General features: G+C 43.6%; 1 protein-coding gene across 1 annotated transcript in view; it reads right to left on the bottom strand.

Moving 5' to 3' along the window:
- pcbp4 (poly(rC) binding protein 4) overlaps positions 1–19207 on the bottom strand; it is a 35548-nt gene that overhangs the window by 15593 nt on the left and 748 nt on the right. The window contains exons 2-5 of the mRNA XM_031844909.1: positions 6937–7126; positions 6789–6812; positions 4294–4326; positions 2093–2209 (exon numbers count right to left, since the gene is read on the bottom strand). Of these exons, the coding sequence (XP_031700769.1) occupies positions 2093–2209; positions 4294–4326; positions 6789–6812; positions 6937–7044 (282 nt within the window). The 5' untranslated portion in view covers positions 7045–7126. The remainder of the gene's footprint in view (positions 1–2092; positions 2210–4293; positions 4327–6788; positions 6813–6936; positions 7127–19207) is intronic.

The following is a 19207-nucleotide window of genomic DNA, read 5'->3' as shown; positions in this document are numbered from 1 at the left end:
TTTTTGCCGTCGCCATCTTGGTTTTTTGCAACCAGTGAACAGAAGCGACGGTATTTAGACTATATGTAAGAGTGATGTAGAGACGCTGTATATATCTCTGGTAGAAACCTGTCAATCACAGTAGCCCCGCCCTAAAGCATACCCTGCTTTATGGTCGATGTTTTTACTGAGCAGGAAGCAAACGTCCCGTGCCTGCTCTCCTGTGGGTGGAGATTGAGCTTTTAATGAATGAGCAGCGTGTCTCTGCGAGCCTTTTGAGATGTAAATACGCTGCGCTGTCCCTCTTCCCATCAGAGTTCAACCCACGACAAAACAGAAGGCAAAGCCCGCTGCTTGCTTTTAGTGTGACTTAAGAAGGGACAGCGTGGCACGCGTCACCTTCACGGAGCTTTTCCAACGACTGTGAACGCCACGTTTGAAAAGCATCCTGTGACGCGGCTCTCGCGCCTCTCTGCTCCGCGTCTATATTTAGGGAGGCTCTCTGACGTCTCGTCTCATTAGAAGAGCGGCTCGTCTGCACAATCAGGCTCTGGGCTTCATTTTCCTGATTTGATCTAAACATATGAGCCTTAACAACTGTGAACGTTCCCTTACTTCTCTGTGTTTGAAAAAAAAAAACAACCTCAAAGCGAATAAGAGGAAATAAGACGGCGCGTCACACGAGCACTTCTCACACAAAGAGTTGCTGTAATCCTCATATTGTGTTGTTTGTGGGATACGGACTCCCAGCGCAGACACATTATGTGGCTTTGCATGCATGCTGCGCCTCGACACCGTAGAATGCGTTCCTCTCAGCTTATCACAGCGCCTCATTTGCATGAACGTTTTCTGCACTCTCGCGGCTACAGTCGGTGACAACTTCCTCCATTAAAACACAGACGGAAGCTCGCACGAGCGATGAACTGTCAAATGAAAGAACTCGTGTGACTATGTTGAGACAGTCTGATACTCCAACAAAAAGCAGATTATTCCCCTTTTTGTTTTTAATTAAATGTGTCGCGCGTACAATAACTCAGCTGCGGTGGAAGCGGCGCGCGGTGTGGGTCAGCCGACGCGTTGCCTTGGAAACTCAAATAGTTTGAGGGGTCGGGAACAGAGGTGGGTGCGAAAGAGCTTCTAATGAATGCTGCACTGTGCTGCCAGCCAGCGCGTGTGTGTGCTGAGCGCAGAGTCTCACTGTGATGCTAAATGTGAGAGAAGACGGCATTCCAACACGTTCATTAAGGCAGTGATGGACAGACACCGCGGGGGGTTAATAGCAGGAGGAACCTGCCATCCACAACTCATTATAGATGATGACGAGGTTTATACATCCTCCTAATTTACAGGTACAAATTAGCATGATTTGTACTTTTTGTATGAGAGGACTGAACATATGTTGTTTTTATATCACGTGGCCCTGACAAATCTATTCAGTCTGGCTTTTATGTAGTGTTTTATCATTTTTGTATTATTATGCCATATTATTCCGCCTGGTTCGATAGTGTTTTTAGTAGGTACACGTGTTTTTATTTCTTATTTTATGTTGCTTTATTTCACTGTTTTACCATGATACATTTATTTTTCTTAACTTTATTCGGTGTGCATTAGTCTCTTCACCGTCTCTCTTTTCTTCGTATAGTTAATCATTTGTAAAGCACTTTGAATTGCATTTCATTTGATTAAAAGGTGCTTTATGAATAACACTTGATTGATTGATGGGTGGATGCCCCAACAAACGGCTATGTAATCTAACAAGTTATCGTACATCATTTTCTATCAAAAAAGTCGAAAATGGTTTTACAACAAACTACTTACACCAAATCTTCATCTGCAGTGTGATCGTGTCTGAAAGCTAACATTTTGCCCTCCGTCTCTTCACTTTAGAATATAATCGATAGCGATAAAAGCACATAAGCGGTAATGTTGAGAGCTCAGGAAATGCTTTCTTGTAAGTTGTAAAATCGTTTTTGGGGGTTTTTGGCTCCACAAAGACGTCTGAAAGCTTGCCACATATGACGTCGCACCCGGATTGTTTTTCTCTGTTTATGGGACATGACGACATGAGCTGATTTCACTGCTAATGAGTGGCGTGCAGCACAGTTACAGCTACCTCCTCCAGTTTGTACGTGATCATGGTGAAGGCTCTGAAGACGCAGTCTGTGGAGCCGGTGATGGTGATGATCCTCTCCGGACAGGAGCCCTCTGAGATGTTGACCCGGGCGCTGCTCTGTGGGGACAGAGGTCAGTTAAAGGTCAACATTAACACAAGAGTTTGACGGGTTTTTTTGGTGCAAAATACACTTATTTGCTTTCTTGCAGAGAGTTGGATGAGAAGATCGATATCACTCTTTGTCCTTTTTAAATACAAAGCTATTGTACAGCCAGCAGCTTGTTAGATTAGCTTAGCATAATGACTGGAATCACGGGGCAAACAGCTAGCCTGGTTCTGTCCAAATGTAGTGAAATCCACCTCCCAGCACCCTTCATAAAACCACAACTGGTTGTTTTTACACTTTGTTCTGGTGCTGATGACCCAAGTGAGATATAACTAGTTTATTTAGTAACCTTAAGTACCTGTTACTGTGTTACCTTTGGACATAGCTGGCTAGCTGTTTTATGCTAAAATAAGGAAACCTCATCTCATAAATGTCTTGAATTACAAGAAAAAGGAAACGAGTAACAAATGAATGAAATATTAGTAGATTATTGTACGTGTGTGTGTATGTATATATCTTTATAAACATACTAACGGAGGGAAACAGCAACATCCAAAGGTAAAACAAAAAATCCACCTACCATCACCTCTAAAGCTTATTAATTAACACCTTATATTTCATGTTTCATCTTTATAAAACACAGAATGTGAAAACGACTGGAGGTGTTGGTAGGCAGATTTTTACTCGGCTTTCGACATAGCCAGGCTAGCTGTTGCCCCCGTCTTTTGGTCTTTATGCTAAGCTAAGCTAACTGCAGTGTTGCAGTCAAGACCACTTAAACTTTGAGGTGTTGAGACCAAGTTAAGTCCCGCCCTGCATGACACACTTACAGTATTCGATTGGAGCATTCAAACCAGAGTCACTCCTCAAACTGATCTGAAAGATCCACATTTTGCGGCGCTGAGGACTTTGCGTTTTTAAAGGAGCGCCTCAAGCTGAAAAAAATTCAACTCTGAGCAAATAAGCGCCCGACGTCATTAGTGTTTCCTTCTCAATGTGGTGACTTTTGCTGGATGGATCTACTGTATATGACTTTACCAGCCATAGTAACTGTGATCTGAACAGAACACGGCAGGAGGTAAAGTAGTAGTTGTTTTTCATTAATCTACACTCTATAATACTCTATAAATATTATGTACCATCGCGTACAGCTCATCGTTCGTGTGAAGCAGTACAGCCAGCACACCCGAGGGAGGGAGGGAGGGTGAGGAGAAACCGAGAGCACATCTCTGTATCTCAGACTGACAATGTAATAGTTTCGTCTCGGGGCGTTTGGCCTCGGATGACAAATCTCCTGCCCTCCTCTCCCGTGTCCTTGAGTCGAAGTCACGTGATCAGCGGACGGACGGCGCTCTGGAGCCGGGGCAATGTTTTCTCCAGTCACTCCAGTGAGTCATGCTCCCACTGTGACTGGAAGGTCCTGACAGGAAGAGGCTCGTGCAGTGGTGAAGTAACAAAAGGCCAAAACTGGCTCCTGGATGAATGGATGACTGACTACCATGAGCGAGTGGTTCATCCAGCAGCTCTGCAGGGCTGCATTGTCCCACGACCTCGCTGTTCCTCCGTTTATCCATAAAAGTACAACGTAAAACCTCAGCAGCCGGGGAAAGAATCAAATGAACTGCCACAGTGTCAGCCCAATTATTTCTTCAATACAAAGAGTTAACCAAGCGGCATTAGTTTGGTTGCACCCTTGAGATTTAAAGAAAAGAAGAGGTAACGCAGGAGCACACAGAGAAGAATGAAGTTGTTTTCAAGCAGGAAAAGAAGGATTTGGTGGGAGAGCAGCAAGAAGAGGGGAAGTGAATGAGGATTTAAATTGAAAAGGTGCCGTTATTGCCCAAAAGGCATTTCGGACAATGTCCGAGCTCTGCGTTTATTATTAATGCATACTGAAAGGAGGCCCTCTGAGATAGAATTATGTTTTCTCTTGACATGAACCGGCTTGTGGTCAGAGAGATGTGGTCGTTCCTTGTCTTGTGTTAAGCTTTACTGACAGCTATAGTCACACACAAAAAAAACACAAAATCAAACAGCACAAAGCATCACTGATGAAGATGATGAAAAGTCAAAATCGTGGACACAGTAGGCCTACCTCTTCTCGTATTCGTTTCACCGTCTCTCCTTTCTGTGAAAGAGAAGTTGAAGGACAGCTTTAAACAGAATCACGTGTGCTCTGTCTGAGACATCACGGCGTCCTCGACCGCTTAAGTGAAACCGGCTATGTCGAACCACGAAAGTCTGATTGGAATTTAGCGGAGCAAATTGCAGCTCGGGTTTCAAATGCGCGACGCATCGCAGCGGCGTCCCCCGCACTGCTGTCTCAGAGAACAACCAGACACATCGGGACGTACACCTGCTGTATGGCTGCATATGCAGTGTGTGCGTGTGTGTGTGTGTGTGTGTGTGTGTGAGGACCTCCTGCTGGGGACAAAAACATTTTGTCGGACTTGTGTCACGCCGCAGCCCATCCTCTGCTGGTTTATAAGATCCCCCCCCCCTCCATTTCCTTTTTGGCTTAAGTCCATCCAAGCTGTCACAGCTCTGCTCACAAGTTCGTGTGCATCCACTGACGATCAAAAGCTGTATCATCTCGCTCACTGGGCTTCACTCTGTTTCATGTTTTATTGCAGGAAGGCGTATTCTATGTGGCGCATTGTGATTCTGGCGTCGGCCTTCTATCGATGAGATAAACATGAGAGGTTTGGCAAAGAGACGGAGTGGCGAGTCATTAGTCCGAGTACTGCAGATCAAGTGCCTCCCTCTGTCGAGCTGCACAGTGTGTGTGTGTGTGTGTGTGTGTCTCTCTGTGTGTGTCGAGCTCGTCTCTCTTCCCGTTCCCTTATTTTCTTTTACATATTTTAATTTCTGCAACACACTGCGGCATCCACGGTGACTTCTTTCCCAGCACACTTTATTTTCTGCATTTGTTTTCCTCGTCTTCCATCGGTGTCTTTGGTGTTGTATTACAAAGGGCGCGCTAGCTGGAGCTACTGGTGCAGCCCAGAGGAGCCAGGCCCGTCCTAACAGACACTTTAAGTGCCCACAAGGGACCGACGGTAATATGTCTTTGGTGCTCGGTGTCAGCAGGAGGCTTGCAGTCGATGCACTGATGCTTTTGTTTGATGGATTCTTTGGGGGAGAGCTATATGGGTGCGGGTGGTGGCGGCGGCGGGTTTGGTTTAATGCAATTACATTTAGGATGGGACATTCTAAAAACAAGAATTTTCTTTGTTAGAAGAAAAATATTCCGCAAAGACTGATTATGAATCCACAGAAAAGGCATCAATAAGGTATATGGCTGAGACCAGTGATCGACAACTGGTGGCCAATCAGGCGATCAGATGTATAGCTCATCATGAATCACACATTTGCCTCAAAGGATGTTATACAACATCTTCTGTGCTTGGACCCTCGCATTGGAAAAGGACAAACTCTCCAAAAAAACGAGGAAAAAATAAAGAACTGAGGAGGGATTCCTCTCCCACGACTATGAATGAATTCAGAAAATGTGTGGATATCTTTTTTTTAATCCCTACATTGAAGCAAACCTTAAAACAATTGGGAATACATTGTCTAGCAATGATTTAGCAACCCCAAATCTATGACATGATATCCGCGGTCACTAAAGACATTATAAATCTATCAGCTTATTATTGGCGAGTAGACACAACCCGATGCAGGAGTCGGGCCCACTGGACTCACAAAGCTGTGCTTGCGTCGCTGGTTGTTCACTGAATAGCAGCCGGCAGGTGTAGCTGAAACAAATTCCCATCTTTTCTGAATGTAATGTGGGTTGTGCTGTATCTAAAGTCTTCTGTAAAGGTGACGCCTTTTGCATTCCTCTGCAAACGAGGCATAAAGGTTGACTGAAAGTTGGCGAGATGAATGCACATTTATCAGGTCATTCTTCACTAAAGCTGCGAGTTTCCACATCAACTTTTCTCTTCATGATCTTTGAGAGTGACTTTACCTAAACCTGATCTGACAAGTTAAACACTGTTCTTCCTGTGAGCGTTCTCCACCAATCAGGACACTTACTTATTGATCGTCAAAACTGGACTAATCTGTCGTTTTTCGTCTCAGTGTTTTTAATGCTTTGTTGACAAGAAACTTATGAACACATGTCTAGTAAACAACATTTAAAGTGGATCTTTTGTGTGATTCTTTTTGGAGAAACTCCGTTTGAAGATCTAGAATTTGTTTAGTTGAGGACAGCCCTCCCTCCTTGCCGGATGTCTGAGTGCAGTTAAGTATGTTTATCATTGTGGAGTTCCCATGTTTTTAGGAGTTACACTGAAATAGGCAAATGAAAATACATTAATTCGGTAAGAAAATGAAAATATCAAACAATAATAGGCTAATTAAACCTAATGTATTTTTTGAAAGTCCGACCCTCAGAGTTTCCGCAAACATATTCTGTCCCTTGAACAAATGTAGTTGATGCCCCCTGGCTTAGATCAATAGAAAATAAATATACATTTACATTAGATTCATCCCAATCAGTCAAAAACATCTGCCAAATGATTAATACCTTCATACATATATGTAGTATTTTGTGTAGAATCATTTTAAAAAGGTAATTCTCACCTTTCCTATGATGCTGCCAACCTCCTAGAATACAAAGAGAAGAAGGTAATTACAAACTAAATACATTCATGAGACGCTGACCAATCTTATGCTCAAGAAAGCCCCATTAACTTCTTCCATCATTCGTACACAGCGTGAGCTCGTATACCTTTCCATGCATGAGCAGTCGTAGTGTGAGGGTCACTCCCAAGCCCCCGTCTGCAAAGTCCTGCTCACAGTTCATGGTGATGTGGGAGTGGCTCGCAGGGAGACGCATGAACAAGGCTCATCCGCTGGTCACACAGTCAAACGAGGGCCAGCGCTCGTTCTCCGGCTCTCCGAGGTCCTTCACTGCCGCTCTGAGAGAGAAAAAGAACGACGCAAAGTTAAAATTGGCGGTTGTTTGCCAAAGAAACGTGTGGATCAAGTCACAAACGTATGCATTCATTGTTTGCACTCACGATGTAGCTCATCTGCACAAACACGAGAACTTCACTGACATTATGCCACTGTTAAACTAACAGTCGTGTTGTTGTTGTGCTTAAACTGTATCTAACTGTTGTTGTTAACTGAATTCCAAGAGAGCACAGACGTTCAGATGTGCATAGATGCAACATTTATACCTTCACACCAAAGGCCTCTGAAAGAACATTGAAATGAGGAACTTCATCAGCTTGAGGTCGATGTACTATCGACGGTGATTCATAACTAAGTCATAATGAAGAAGACCGTCGAGTGTGCAGCGTATTGACCAGAAGCACCAGCAGTGTCAGCGAGGTTGCGTCTCCTGACAGTCTGTGGGCGGCCATCGATGACTAACGCACTATCTGTGCGTCTCCATTAACTGACGAACAGTTTCTCACAGAGTGAGTTGAGTGATTTGTGAAATTGGATAAAAAAATTAATAATAATAATAATACAAAAAATGAAATTTCCTGCCAGCAGAGCGTGGCGTGAGTTTAGTGCAAAGTTAATCAAATTGAATTCCAAACAGTTCTTATAAAACTGTAAAATGTTTGGAGTTTCTTTGGGGACCTGGTTTCTATCTGCTCCATCACAGTAAAGAAACGCTTCTAAGGGCAGGATTTATACCGTGAGAGCAAACGAGGAGCATCTGTGCCGATCCCAGAATGACAATGTGCCTACGTGCCTGTCAGTAATGTGACGGACCACATAAGGTATGATGATTAATGTGCGAGTCACCTGGCGGCTCAGTGTCAGCGTGATGTGTATTTTTAGTTCATGGAATCATTCGTGTTTCCTCTTGACAGGGGAAGTAGATAGATGTATATGTGATGCATAACTATAGCTGCAGAGTAGATGCTGCGTGATGAGCAGAAGTTAAAGGCAAGAGGAGTGTCCTCATATGTTTTTAACATACTACTCTTAACCAGCTGGTAGGAGCCGCTTGTGATAACGAAGCTGAGTGCATCGCCACTCTGCAGCCAGAGACACAGTGGGGGGGAAACGACTAACAACTAACAAAGCTACCAGTACACACACTGATGTACTTCTCTGCCACTCAGCTACCGCTAAGCGAGCAGACACCTTGGTGAGTTTCATTTAGTCTTTGAGAAGATTGTATGAGGTGTCTGCCGATTGACTGCATCCATCGCTGCTTGTTTTTGAGTTTGAATGAAATGTTTTAAGACCTCTTACAGCCCGTTAGTGTCTCGTCGCGGGGGTTAGCCAATTATGGTTTGTATTCATTCAATCACACAATACAGCAGTGGTACATTAATAAGAGGATTATGTAAAAAACATATATATATCATAGAAACCTATGGTACGGTCTTCAAATGTCTTGTTTTGTTCAAACAACACTCCAAAACACAATAATTCACAATAATTACAAAAAAATCATAATTCAAAGAAAAGCAGCAAATTCTCACATTGGAAAAGCTGGATCCAGAAAAACAAATACAGGATTTTCAACCAGGAGGTTAATGTTTGAGACTATAGTGTTCATGGCCCAAAGTGGGGTGTGTGACGTATGTGTCTTCCTTTTTTTCGTTTGGCATATTTTACAGACTTATTTTAAGCCTAACCATGATGTTTTTCTCAAACTTAACAAAGTGGTTTTGTTGCCTAAACCTAAGCAAGTGTTTTTGTTTGAACTCACAAGGTTAATCGAGATTTACTGCGACCGAAGTGGAGCATTATAGTTTGACGCGTTACAGAAATGAAGCGACGTGTTCTGGTCATGCTGATGTTTGCAGGTAAAGTACTTGGGGATGATTGAATACGTTACCGTCCATAGATGCCAGCCATATATATATATATATATATATATATTTACAACATTTTGCACCAATCCATTTGATGGATGTTGAGATATTTCACTGGTTATCATCTGGGGACCATGAATGTCTGAACCAAATTTTGTGCCAATCCATCAAGTAAATGAGATATTTCAGTCCGGACCAAAATGGTGGACCAGACGAGTGATCTACGTTTTCCATCTCTAGAGCAGTTGTCTGACTCATCTATTAGTTGACTTATCGTGTCAGCTCTGCTTTCAGTTCTGCAATAAAATGCATTTGATTTCAGCGATGCTTTTCAGATATTTGAGATATCAAAAGGAATCCTTTGTCGTCATGGCTCATGTTCTGCATCAACACGGTAACACACTCTGCCTCTCCTTTTTGACTCATCAAGGCCACTTTTTGTTTGTCTGCCAAGTGCATTCCAACCAGCCCACAGGGCCACTGTGTCCCAGCTCACTGCTGCAATCCGACTGACGCCGCCTGGCACAAGCGTGTCTTTTTTCTAAATCTGCATGCTGTCTGTAGATTTGTTGAGCTATGCCAGGAGATCATGTTTAATAAATGGGTGTTATTTTAGATGAGATCCAATTCCTGAGAGACTCGTAGGCAGGTTTATTGCTTTTGCTTAGTGCACAAGGCCAATGCCGCTTCGCTGATTTATTCATGCACTGGATGCTTGCAAAGCCACGTTAGAATGCTCCCACACATCCCTCTTAAGATTCTCCAGAGCTTGACTGCCTGTGTGGGTCGTTATATTCTCCTCCACGGCCGCGGAGCTTGATCGATGCACCCTGAACACGTGTGTTTATGGCAGAGCACATTTGTGCAACCCCGCGGGCTAACTTCGTTACCCTTAGGCGCTGGAGGGCACGGCTAAAATGTTGGCCCTTTATTGCATTAGGAGCTAATGCTTGGAAGGATCATTATGCGCTGCTCTGTGGGTTGATAACAAGGCATGTGTGAGGGCGGAGAGCCTCTGAACTCCCTCATTTACAGAATCCCAGAAGCAGCAGCAGCAGCAGCTCTCTGGGATGAACAGAGCCGCTCTGTTCTAAATTAGACCATGCTCACTCCAAACAGGGAATTAGCAAAGTTCAGACTGCAGCGGCAGGCTGCCAAAAGACACGGTCGGGACAGGAGGGCGAGGCGGAGACGACATCCACTGTCCTGCTTCTCTGTCCCGGACGGTGTCACCTTGGTCCTGCTCCGCCTGACTGAATCCGGCACGCAGGAGCTTCTTCATTTGAGTCACTGCTTGTATTCATCTTTATTTTGCTTGCTTTTACTGATTATTATATTCGCTGAATTAAAGGGACAGTTCACCCCAAAATACAATATAAAGAATATTTGTAGTCATCTATGCTATTCATCACTGCTTGACATTTTTAGTAGGCGACTGTCCCTGAAAGCTGTTAACATTTTGTTCCTTTTCTCAGTCTGATGGTCATTTCTTTCTTTTGACTGCGAGTCAAAAGAAAAACCCACAAAGTAAATGAGTAGATATTTTACAGCAGATACTTTCACACAGTTTGTTGCTGTTATTTCCCAAATGTATGATGAGAATCATGACTTCCAGCAGCTGCTTGAGTTTCACCAAATTTTAAAGGGACAGTTCACCCCATACATCTAAAATGCTGTGAGTGTTTGAGACACTGGCTGTAGAGATGTCTGCCTTCTCTTGAATATAATGGGACGAGATGACACGCAGCCTGTGGTGCTCAACAGCAATTTCTCTTTGCAGAAATAATGACCCGGTTACTCAAAGATAATCCACAGACCTTGGTGTGAGCAGTTTCATGTAAGAGCTATGGTTGAAAGAAAATAGTTCCTACATGAAACTGCTCTCATCAAGGTCTGTGGATTATCTTGAGAAAGTGGGTCATGACGTCTGGAGAGAGACAGTGTGTGTATGTATGATATGTCAAAGTGTCCCAGAGCGAGACCTTGACTGAACTCCAAGTAGCTCCCCGGCACGTCACAACAGCCCACTGCTCCTAAATGCTTGGGATGGGTTAAATACAGAGGTCAGGTGTTTGTGTGTACAAAGACGATTTTAAACAGCAAGCAGAGTTCCTTCATAATGAAGAGAAGGCAGACATCGTTATGGCCAATGAATCCCAAACTAGGCAACTCACACCAAAACAATCTAGATTGGATTTTTGGGGTGAAATGTCCCTTTAATGGTTTGTAAGGGTGCCTTTTAACAATGTCAATGCGCAACAGCGGTAATCAGCCGAATAATCGCCTATCGGCTTTTTGCTGCTCCAAACTATCTTTATTATGTCGAATCGGTCGACCTTAAAATACAAAAGATATGAAACTGTTCACTGATATTGGAACATGTTGACGTATGTAACGTGGTCAACAATCTACCAGAAGTGCTTAACTTGCTCTAGTATGTTTAAAGTTATGACAAACTGGCATCATGCCACCAACTAAAAATAAGCTTCATTACAGACAAATGTAATAAACTGTGATACAAATCGAGGTGTTTTTCTTTTTTGGTCTTACTTCCATGAGGCGTACATCAAAGATGTCACAGATAAAAGCAACCAGCATACATCGCTTGCCAGCAGTATAATTCTATTTTTTTTCTTGCCATGTTTTCTGGAGCATCCACTCCAGAGAGACAGTGGAGATGAAAGGGATGTTGTGCAACCCGCTTGTCCCGAGGACCGGACACCTGCTCGGAGGCAACCGTGTCCCTCACACAACCTGGCCAACAGACGGCCCCCACCGTGGTCCCCACGGTGGGGGATAGAAACAGGGTCCCCCTCTGCCTATAGCACATACGGGGGGGGGGGGGGGGGGGGGGGGGGTGGTATTGAGTGTCTGCTCGATAAACACAGAGGCAGAGAGGATAGGGTGTCCCCCGGGTGGGCCCATATAGAGCGGTAAGTTAGAGGGTGTCAACGTGTGCATGGCGCATGGCAAGGGCAAGAGGTGAGAGACCATTCTCACACACACACACACACACACACACACACACACACAGAGAGAGAGAGAGAGACGGCGACATGCACAGGTCTGTGTGCACCAAAGCAAAGCAGACACAGACATACAGCTGCTGGGATGAAAGAAGGCAACAATGCGCACACACACACACACACACACACAGGCAGAGATTGTCCTGTTAAAACACAAGAGCGAACAAGCTTTGATCTGCTGAGAAGCTCCACAGGAAGAATCTTTTTTTTTTTCTGCAGCGATCTGTCATAAACTCTCAGTTCCCCACTGCCATGTTTGAGTACATATGACACAATGAGAGCGTCATTTCCTAAGATGGTGATGAATGAAAAAAACCCACATATAGTATAAGAGAAGAGTCGTCTGCAGCAGTGTGTCCCAAACCTTTCATTCTGGTGACCCACTTTAACAAAAAGAAAAGAAGACAAACCATCGAAGAGCAAATTTGAGCGTAAATGAGCGTTCCTGATCAATTTTACTGCCTTTTCTGTATCACCTTTTATTATCTCGAATAGGGAAATCAGCTATTTAGAAGATATATACATTTGATAAATCACAACATAGTTTTATGCATATTATTAAAAACATGTACTCATGTTATATTTAAAATGAGACCAAATAAATGCATTTAGGAGGAGTTAACAGGCTTGTTTCTTTCCTCTCATCAGTAAAACAAACAGAATCTCCGCTAGACTTTTTATATTTGATTCCATGTTATAAGTCGGCTACAATCATCAGAACAATACGAACATTCAGGCTCTCTCATGCGATTAAAAGCTGTACTGCAGATATTAATGCTGAAGAAAAAGCTATATGGAATTTTATTTAATTTATTTGCTGACCCTAATATAATACCCAGCGGGCCTCCTGTGGGTCCTGAACCAGTGTTTGTAAATGACTGATCTACAGGCTCCACACAAACGCATGTAAACAAACCATTATGAGTTTCTTTCTGTGAATCTTTCTGCATGCTGTACCGAAGAGCATGCGTAGAAGCTCTAAATAAGGGAAAAGTATGTAACACATCTAACGACTGCACGTTTAAAAGAATACTTGTATTTCAGTTGAAATACGACTTTATGCAGATACTTCTTTGTCAAGATGAACTCAATTCAATGTGAATGAAATGTTCTCAGAGGGGCTGCATGTTTGGATTCGGTTTAACAGCATCACGGCCGTCAGTCACGCTGGGATTCATCAGTGATATTGTTTTATGAGTCGAGACTCACAGCAGAGAGAAGACTGTATATGCAACTGACTCTGTGTGTGCTCCATCAGCTGTAGCTGTAAAGTTTAAAGTTAGTGTTTAATTCTCAATGACTCAGTGTGAATGATTCGACAGTGCTGGTAACATCAAACAACCCCACAGCTGCCCTCCGATTTTCATTAAAATATTGTTAAATTCTGATTGGTGCAAGTGAATAAACACAGACTGTACGTAAGAAGTGGACGTAGTCTCTGTGACGTCACCCATTGGTTTGTGGACGGAGGTTTTCAAGCCTTGAGTTTGGCATTTCAGTCGTCGCCATCTTGTTTTTTTGCAACCAGAAGTGAAAAGAGAGGGCGGGACTAAGTACGAACGAATGCTGAATAAGACATTTTTAGACGACCAAAGAGTTTAAATTAACTTTCATGAAGTGAAAACACACTGTGAAAGGGTTAAAGTTCAGAGACGAAAACACGGACAACTCCCAGACTGGACAACGTTATGGTAGCAACCTGTCGATCACCGTGTAGCCCCGCCCTGAAGCATCCCCTGCTTTATGGTCTGTGTGACTCTAAATGGACCATAATGTACTAAATGAACATCATGCTGTATTGAAGAAGACTTGAAACTAGAGATTGAGACCATAAACTCATGTTTACAATGTTTACTGAGGTAATAAATCAAGAGAGAAGTAGAGTCATTTTCTCATAGACTTCTATACAACCAGAGGAGTCGCCCCCTGGTGGACACTAGAGAGAATGCAGGTTTTAAGGTATTTCCGTATTTGCGTCACTTTTCAGACCCGGAAGTTGCCGCCTGGGAATATGTGACATCACTTTTTCCCAACTGAACCCCGCCCACTTTAATCCACTAAAAGAAAAAACACAAATGTAGAAATTGTTTTGAAGCAAAACTTTGGCAAAACAATTTGAAATATGTTTTCTTTAAGTTTAATTTACATATCTTATAGCTTTTTTTAATCTAAAAATGGACAAACAAAGCGCACAACTTCAACATTTATAAGCACTTGACTTAAGTACGTAGAAGTGCAGCCATAAAAGAAACCTTGTCAATCTCTTCTGAGACAGGAGGAGAGGGCTTTAGTTGTGAAACAGGAGAGGCTTGAAATGAAAGAGCAGTGTTTCATGTCTCAGCGTGTCTGTCTCAGCTCTGTCACGTATAATAGGAGGGGGTCAGCCCTCGGGGCCAGAGGGGACTGTCCTCGCCCATCAGCCCCCAGCTTCATCTGGTGTTAAAGCATAACCGTGTCAGCCTGCAGTGCGAGTCGCCTGTCAACCATCGCGCCCCAGAGAGGGTTATCAGACCCCCGGGCCCCCCGGGGCCAGCTCGGCAGAGAGGAGGCCAACAGCCGAGTTCACTGCAGCCGCTGCACCGAAATGTGGGCAGGCGCTGATAAGATTACCCCAAAGCGGTGTGTTTTAAATCCATAATCTGTGGCGCTTTAAAGAGCCAATAAGACTACAAGATCTTCTGCAGATTGTGCAAACAAATCTGCAAAAAAAAATTTCAATGAAAGGTTCTAATTCAAAGTGCTTTTTAAGCATCTTCTAAAAACTGCTGGGTTTCTGACTGGCATGAACTTACAATCTTGTCAAGAATCTGCATAATTACGAGTGAATCCAGTAGCTAATGAACAGCCATGTAATTGACCCTCCATTGTGGCAGTCTATCCTAATCAATCAGTTTCTCTGACGGTCAGGATGGAGCAGTATTTAGTTAGCTCTGGCTAAATAACACCCTTGAAAGAACACGGCCACGACTGCGAGAAACGCGCATTGATCAAGTCTTGTTTCCACAAAGGATCCCGTCTCCTCATTAGGTGAACCCGAGTTCCTTCCTCCTCCTCATTATTGCCGGCGGGGATGAAAACAACACAAACATGGAGATAATGAACCTTACGGGGCCGTGTTTTCTGGGCTGTCGATTGTTATCTCCCAAGTGGCTGCTGGTTCCAGACACACAGTGACACCGTCTCAGCCTTTGTTTACACTGGCTTTAGTCTTAGCATGGGGACAGAGCGGCCCGAGCCCGAACACTGACTGCACACAATCAGAGATCATACACGGTTTTATTGCCAAGTACGTTACACATTCAGCTTTCCTTCTCTCAGTTCAGAGCTAATGCTAACTTTCATCGCCGATTAATCTGCAGATTATTATTCTGATGATTTGTTTTGTCTGTAAAATATCAGAAAATATTGAAAATCGAGTCTAACATGCACACATATAACCAAAAGTATCTATATGTGCATATACGTTCATGCCTGCATCCAGTCTACAGATGAATATATTTATCTAACTTTTATTCTATTTATTCATATATATTTTTCTTTTCCTCTTTTTCTGTTTGCCTCACTAGGTGCATAAAATACATATGAAAAATAATAGTAAAAAATAATAATAATTGAAATAATCATGACATCATTGCGATAAAGGTTGAAAAAAAGTAGAATATTTCTTCGGTGTCATCTATAGATTTTATGTTTTATCCGACAATCTGTCCAAAAAAAGGAATATACTCAAATTGCTATGAAATATGACAAAATTGGACATTTTGTGAATGTACTAATTCATGACTTTATTGCAATAAAGGTATGAAAAAGAAAAAAGAAGAATATTTCTTCGGCGTCATCCTGAGATTCCATCTATCCAAAAAAACAAATGAAAACACATTTAACAATCTGAAGCCAAAGAGAAGTCGTTTTGTTTTTGTTTTTTCTCGATCTCTTCCAGTACATTTAGGAGCTTCTCTAGTTGGCTTCCTGCTGTTTTCATTCGATTACACAGTTTGACTTTCTCCCGAGTGTTTATCCCTCTGGACTCGACGCTATAGAATTTTCTGGTCATTTGCCTTGACTTACAATGGCATGCTTCTTATTATTAGAGAGCTCCTATTAGAACCATATATCATTCTGAATGGGTTTTTTTGGCATGGAGGAGAATACACTCTGGCAGGGTATTAACTCCAGCTTTTATCCCATCCCTCTCGCTGGATGAAGGTCACTCTCTCTATCTGCAAAATGACTTTCCTCTCTTCTCTTTCATCCCTGCTCTCCTCCCATCCTCCACGCCAGGGCATGAGTCAGAGAATGTGACACCTCGGGAGAGGAGAGAGAGAGAGAGGAGAGGAGAGGACGGGGGGGACAAATTGAGAAAGAAAAGGGGGACAGTTGGAGGCAAAGAGAGAGACGAGTTGATCGATACTTTCGAGAAACATGTAACCTGAGAAGATGTGGCCTGGCCCTGCTTCCTTGACGAGCAAAACGCTCTATTCAAAAAACGCCAATTGGATTAAACTGGAGCGCAGATGGCGCAGGAGTCCTTGTACACAACACCCCCCATGGTGGCGTATACAGTACGGCTGCAAAGTCACATTGTCTACAGCGTCGCTGCGCTTAAGTCGGCCGAGCCGCTGGCGTTGCTGTTTGGTACGCAACAGCACCCGTGCACACTGAGCCGAAACTACATATTACATAAGCTCCTCAACAAACCGAGCACAAGCCCAAAAATAGTGCAGTCCCTGTTAAATATTTCAGGCACTCGGCAGCTGAAGAGGGGGATAAAAGGCTTCTCTCCTCCTCGGTCGCAACACAAAAAACAGATACACACACACACACACACAGATTGATGCAGATGGCCGATTGAAAGAAAACCTCCCATTTAGTGTACTGGAAAGAGTCTTTTAGCTTCTTCGCTTGATATACTGGACTGGAGCGGTCGTGCTAAGTGTACACCTATCCGCATGCGTCTCCAGTCGCTCTCCGCACGGTGCAGACAGCCGCGATGAAAGCCACTCTTTGAGGCCTAACTTCTGAACTAAAATAAATCACGCTCATGAGACACAACAGGAGAGTCACAGGGGCCAATCTTTTGGGAGCCAAACACAGAGCCGTCTTTTCATAGCAGGGCAAACGGCCCGTGGCTCTCTCAGACACCGGGTCGGTCTTAAGAACAGCGGCGAAGGGTCACATTCTGCCTCCGTAAAGAAAGGCCTCCCTTCATAAAGCAGAGAGAGAGACGGTCCAAAACAAAGCAATCTACACTGCTCACTTGGAACGGGAAATCAAATCATCTGATTTCTTTTGTTTCATGCCTTTTCTTGCACAACAAACGCCTACTTCATGGTGAAACACGAGGGTAACGAACTGACGTCTCTACTGCAATCAACAAAAGCTGGGAAAGTGTCGGGGGTTGAGCCTCGAGAGTCTGGAGTTATTAGATAGCGACAAGCACACAGGTTAATTGCCCAAATGCAGGTTAATTGCTAGAGGGGATTTGTCTCAAATATTGGAGAGGAAATGAATTTGCACTCCTGTGACGACGACGTCTGAATGAACGCCCGAGTGAGGATGATGGTATTGACTTGCCTCGTAAAAAGCACTACAAGTTATTACAGGTTTTAAGTCGACATGGTGTCGATGAAGCGCGGGAAACAATTTAGGGCTGATTTCATATTGGCGGGACTTAAGTAATCAAGAGAATGAAACATGTTTTCAGGACGTTTCCGTCGATGGAAGCAGTTCTCCCTCGTGTTATTAGGGGCTAAATTATCCGGGAAAGCTCTTCTTGTTCTCTCCTCACGTCAGTAAAAGGTGATTGAACATCCGCGGTCTCTCTGCAGAACAGTTTAATAGACCAGAGCTGCTGCACTGGGCTGCATTAACTTGATGACTGCAAACTACGGCATTTTAGTAGATGAGAAGGATTATTGGCAGTTCCCAGACGTTGGAGCAGCACGTGTTGGGTCTGGCTTCTGTTATTTATGAAGCATCTGGGCCCCTCGCTCTGCAGCAGAGATGCAGGTGGGAGGGGGGGGGGGTGCTTTCATTATTGAAGATGCTCTTCCATTTCTTATTAGATCTCTGACTCTCAGTCAGAGTGCATTAAGGAATTGCATTTGGACAGAGAGGCAGCAGTGCACGATGGTCTGTCTTTGTGCCCCCCGGAGTTCCTCTAAAAGATGTGTGTGCCTCTAACATCAGCCAAATGGTACGTCCTATTCCATTTTCAGGAATAAAAAGCGTACTACACTAAACCAGACGCCCTCATCACCACACACACACACACACACGCACACACATGCAGGATATAAATGTTGTTCTTTATTGATCTCTGTTTGTGAATCATGTTCTCCTACTTCGTCATGTGATGCATTACACCCTATAAAATGAATGTGTGATTCTCCGCTTGTGTCCTATTTTTCTCTCCATGTTTGCTGCACATGCAAGATTCATGAGCGTCTCCAGGCACCAGGAACATGATTTCCTGAATCAATCAGCTGGTCCACTATCAGCTGGTCTTTTTTGTTGTTGTTGTATTGATCCTTTAGTAGTGAAGTGTGATCAGTCTTGTACATTTCATTCAGGCCTAAAGTGGATGAATTTAGGCCATGAAATGCAAAACATGAGAGTGTAATAAAAAGTGGGAAATGGAAACAATGGAGATCATTCATTTCATTCCAGCTCCTACAATGTGAGAGAAACATCAAGGCTAGTTTGTATTGAAGCCACATTGGTGCCAAATGAAAATAATCCCTCAAACTACTGTGAATCAGCTCTGGATGTCTGCAAACAAAACCGGGAAATATAACCGTATAGACACGTAAACATCTAAAAAGCATGTGTATTCATGTACTTCACTTTGCCAAGAGTGACTCTTAAATCTAACAGTAGAATTGAGTAAAACATGTCGAGTCAAACAGCATCTGCACCGGGGGGGGGGGGGGGTTTGGTTTTCATTTGGCTCAGCTTAACAAGACAGTTTTTCTATCCGGTGTAAAAAAACAACTAATGTAATTAGGCTTCCTGGTGAATAATGGTGCTGTCACACGCACACTCGCTGCCTCAGCACCAAGCAGGCGCCCACAGTACCAGACTTGTTGAGAGTGATCTTTGTGTTCAGGACCGGCCTGGCCAACGGGAGTCCACTTTCATTATCATAAAACACACAAGGGACCAATTGTCTCACTGCAACCCCCCC

This window comes from Anarrhichthys ocellatus, unplaced genomic scaffold, assembly GCF_004355925.1.
Source record: "Anarrhichthys ocellatus isolate YVR2014 unplaced genomic scaffold, GSC_Weel_1.0 scaffold5, whole genome shotgun sequence".
Lineage (NCBI taxonomy): Eukaryota > Metazoa > Chordata > Actinopteri > Perciformes > Anarhichadidae > Anarrhichthys > Anarrhichthys ocellatus.
The sequence above is the reverse complement of the archived record's forward strand: the minus strand, read 5'-3'. Positions and strand labels throughout refer to the sequence as shown.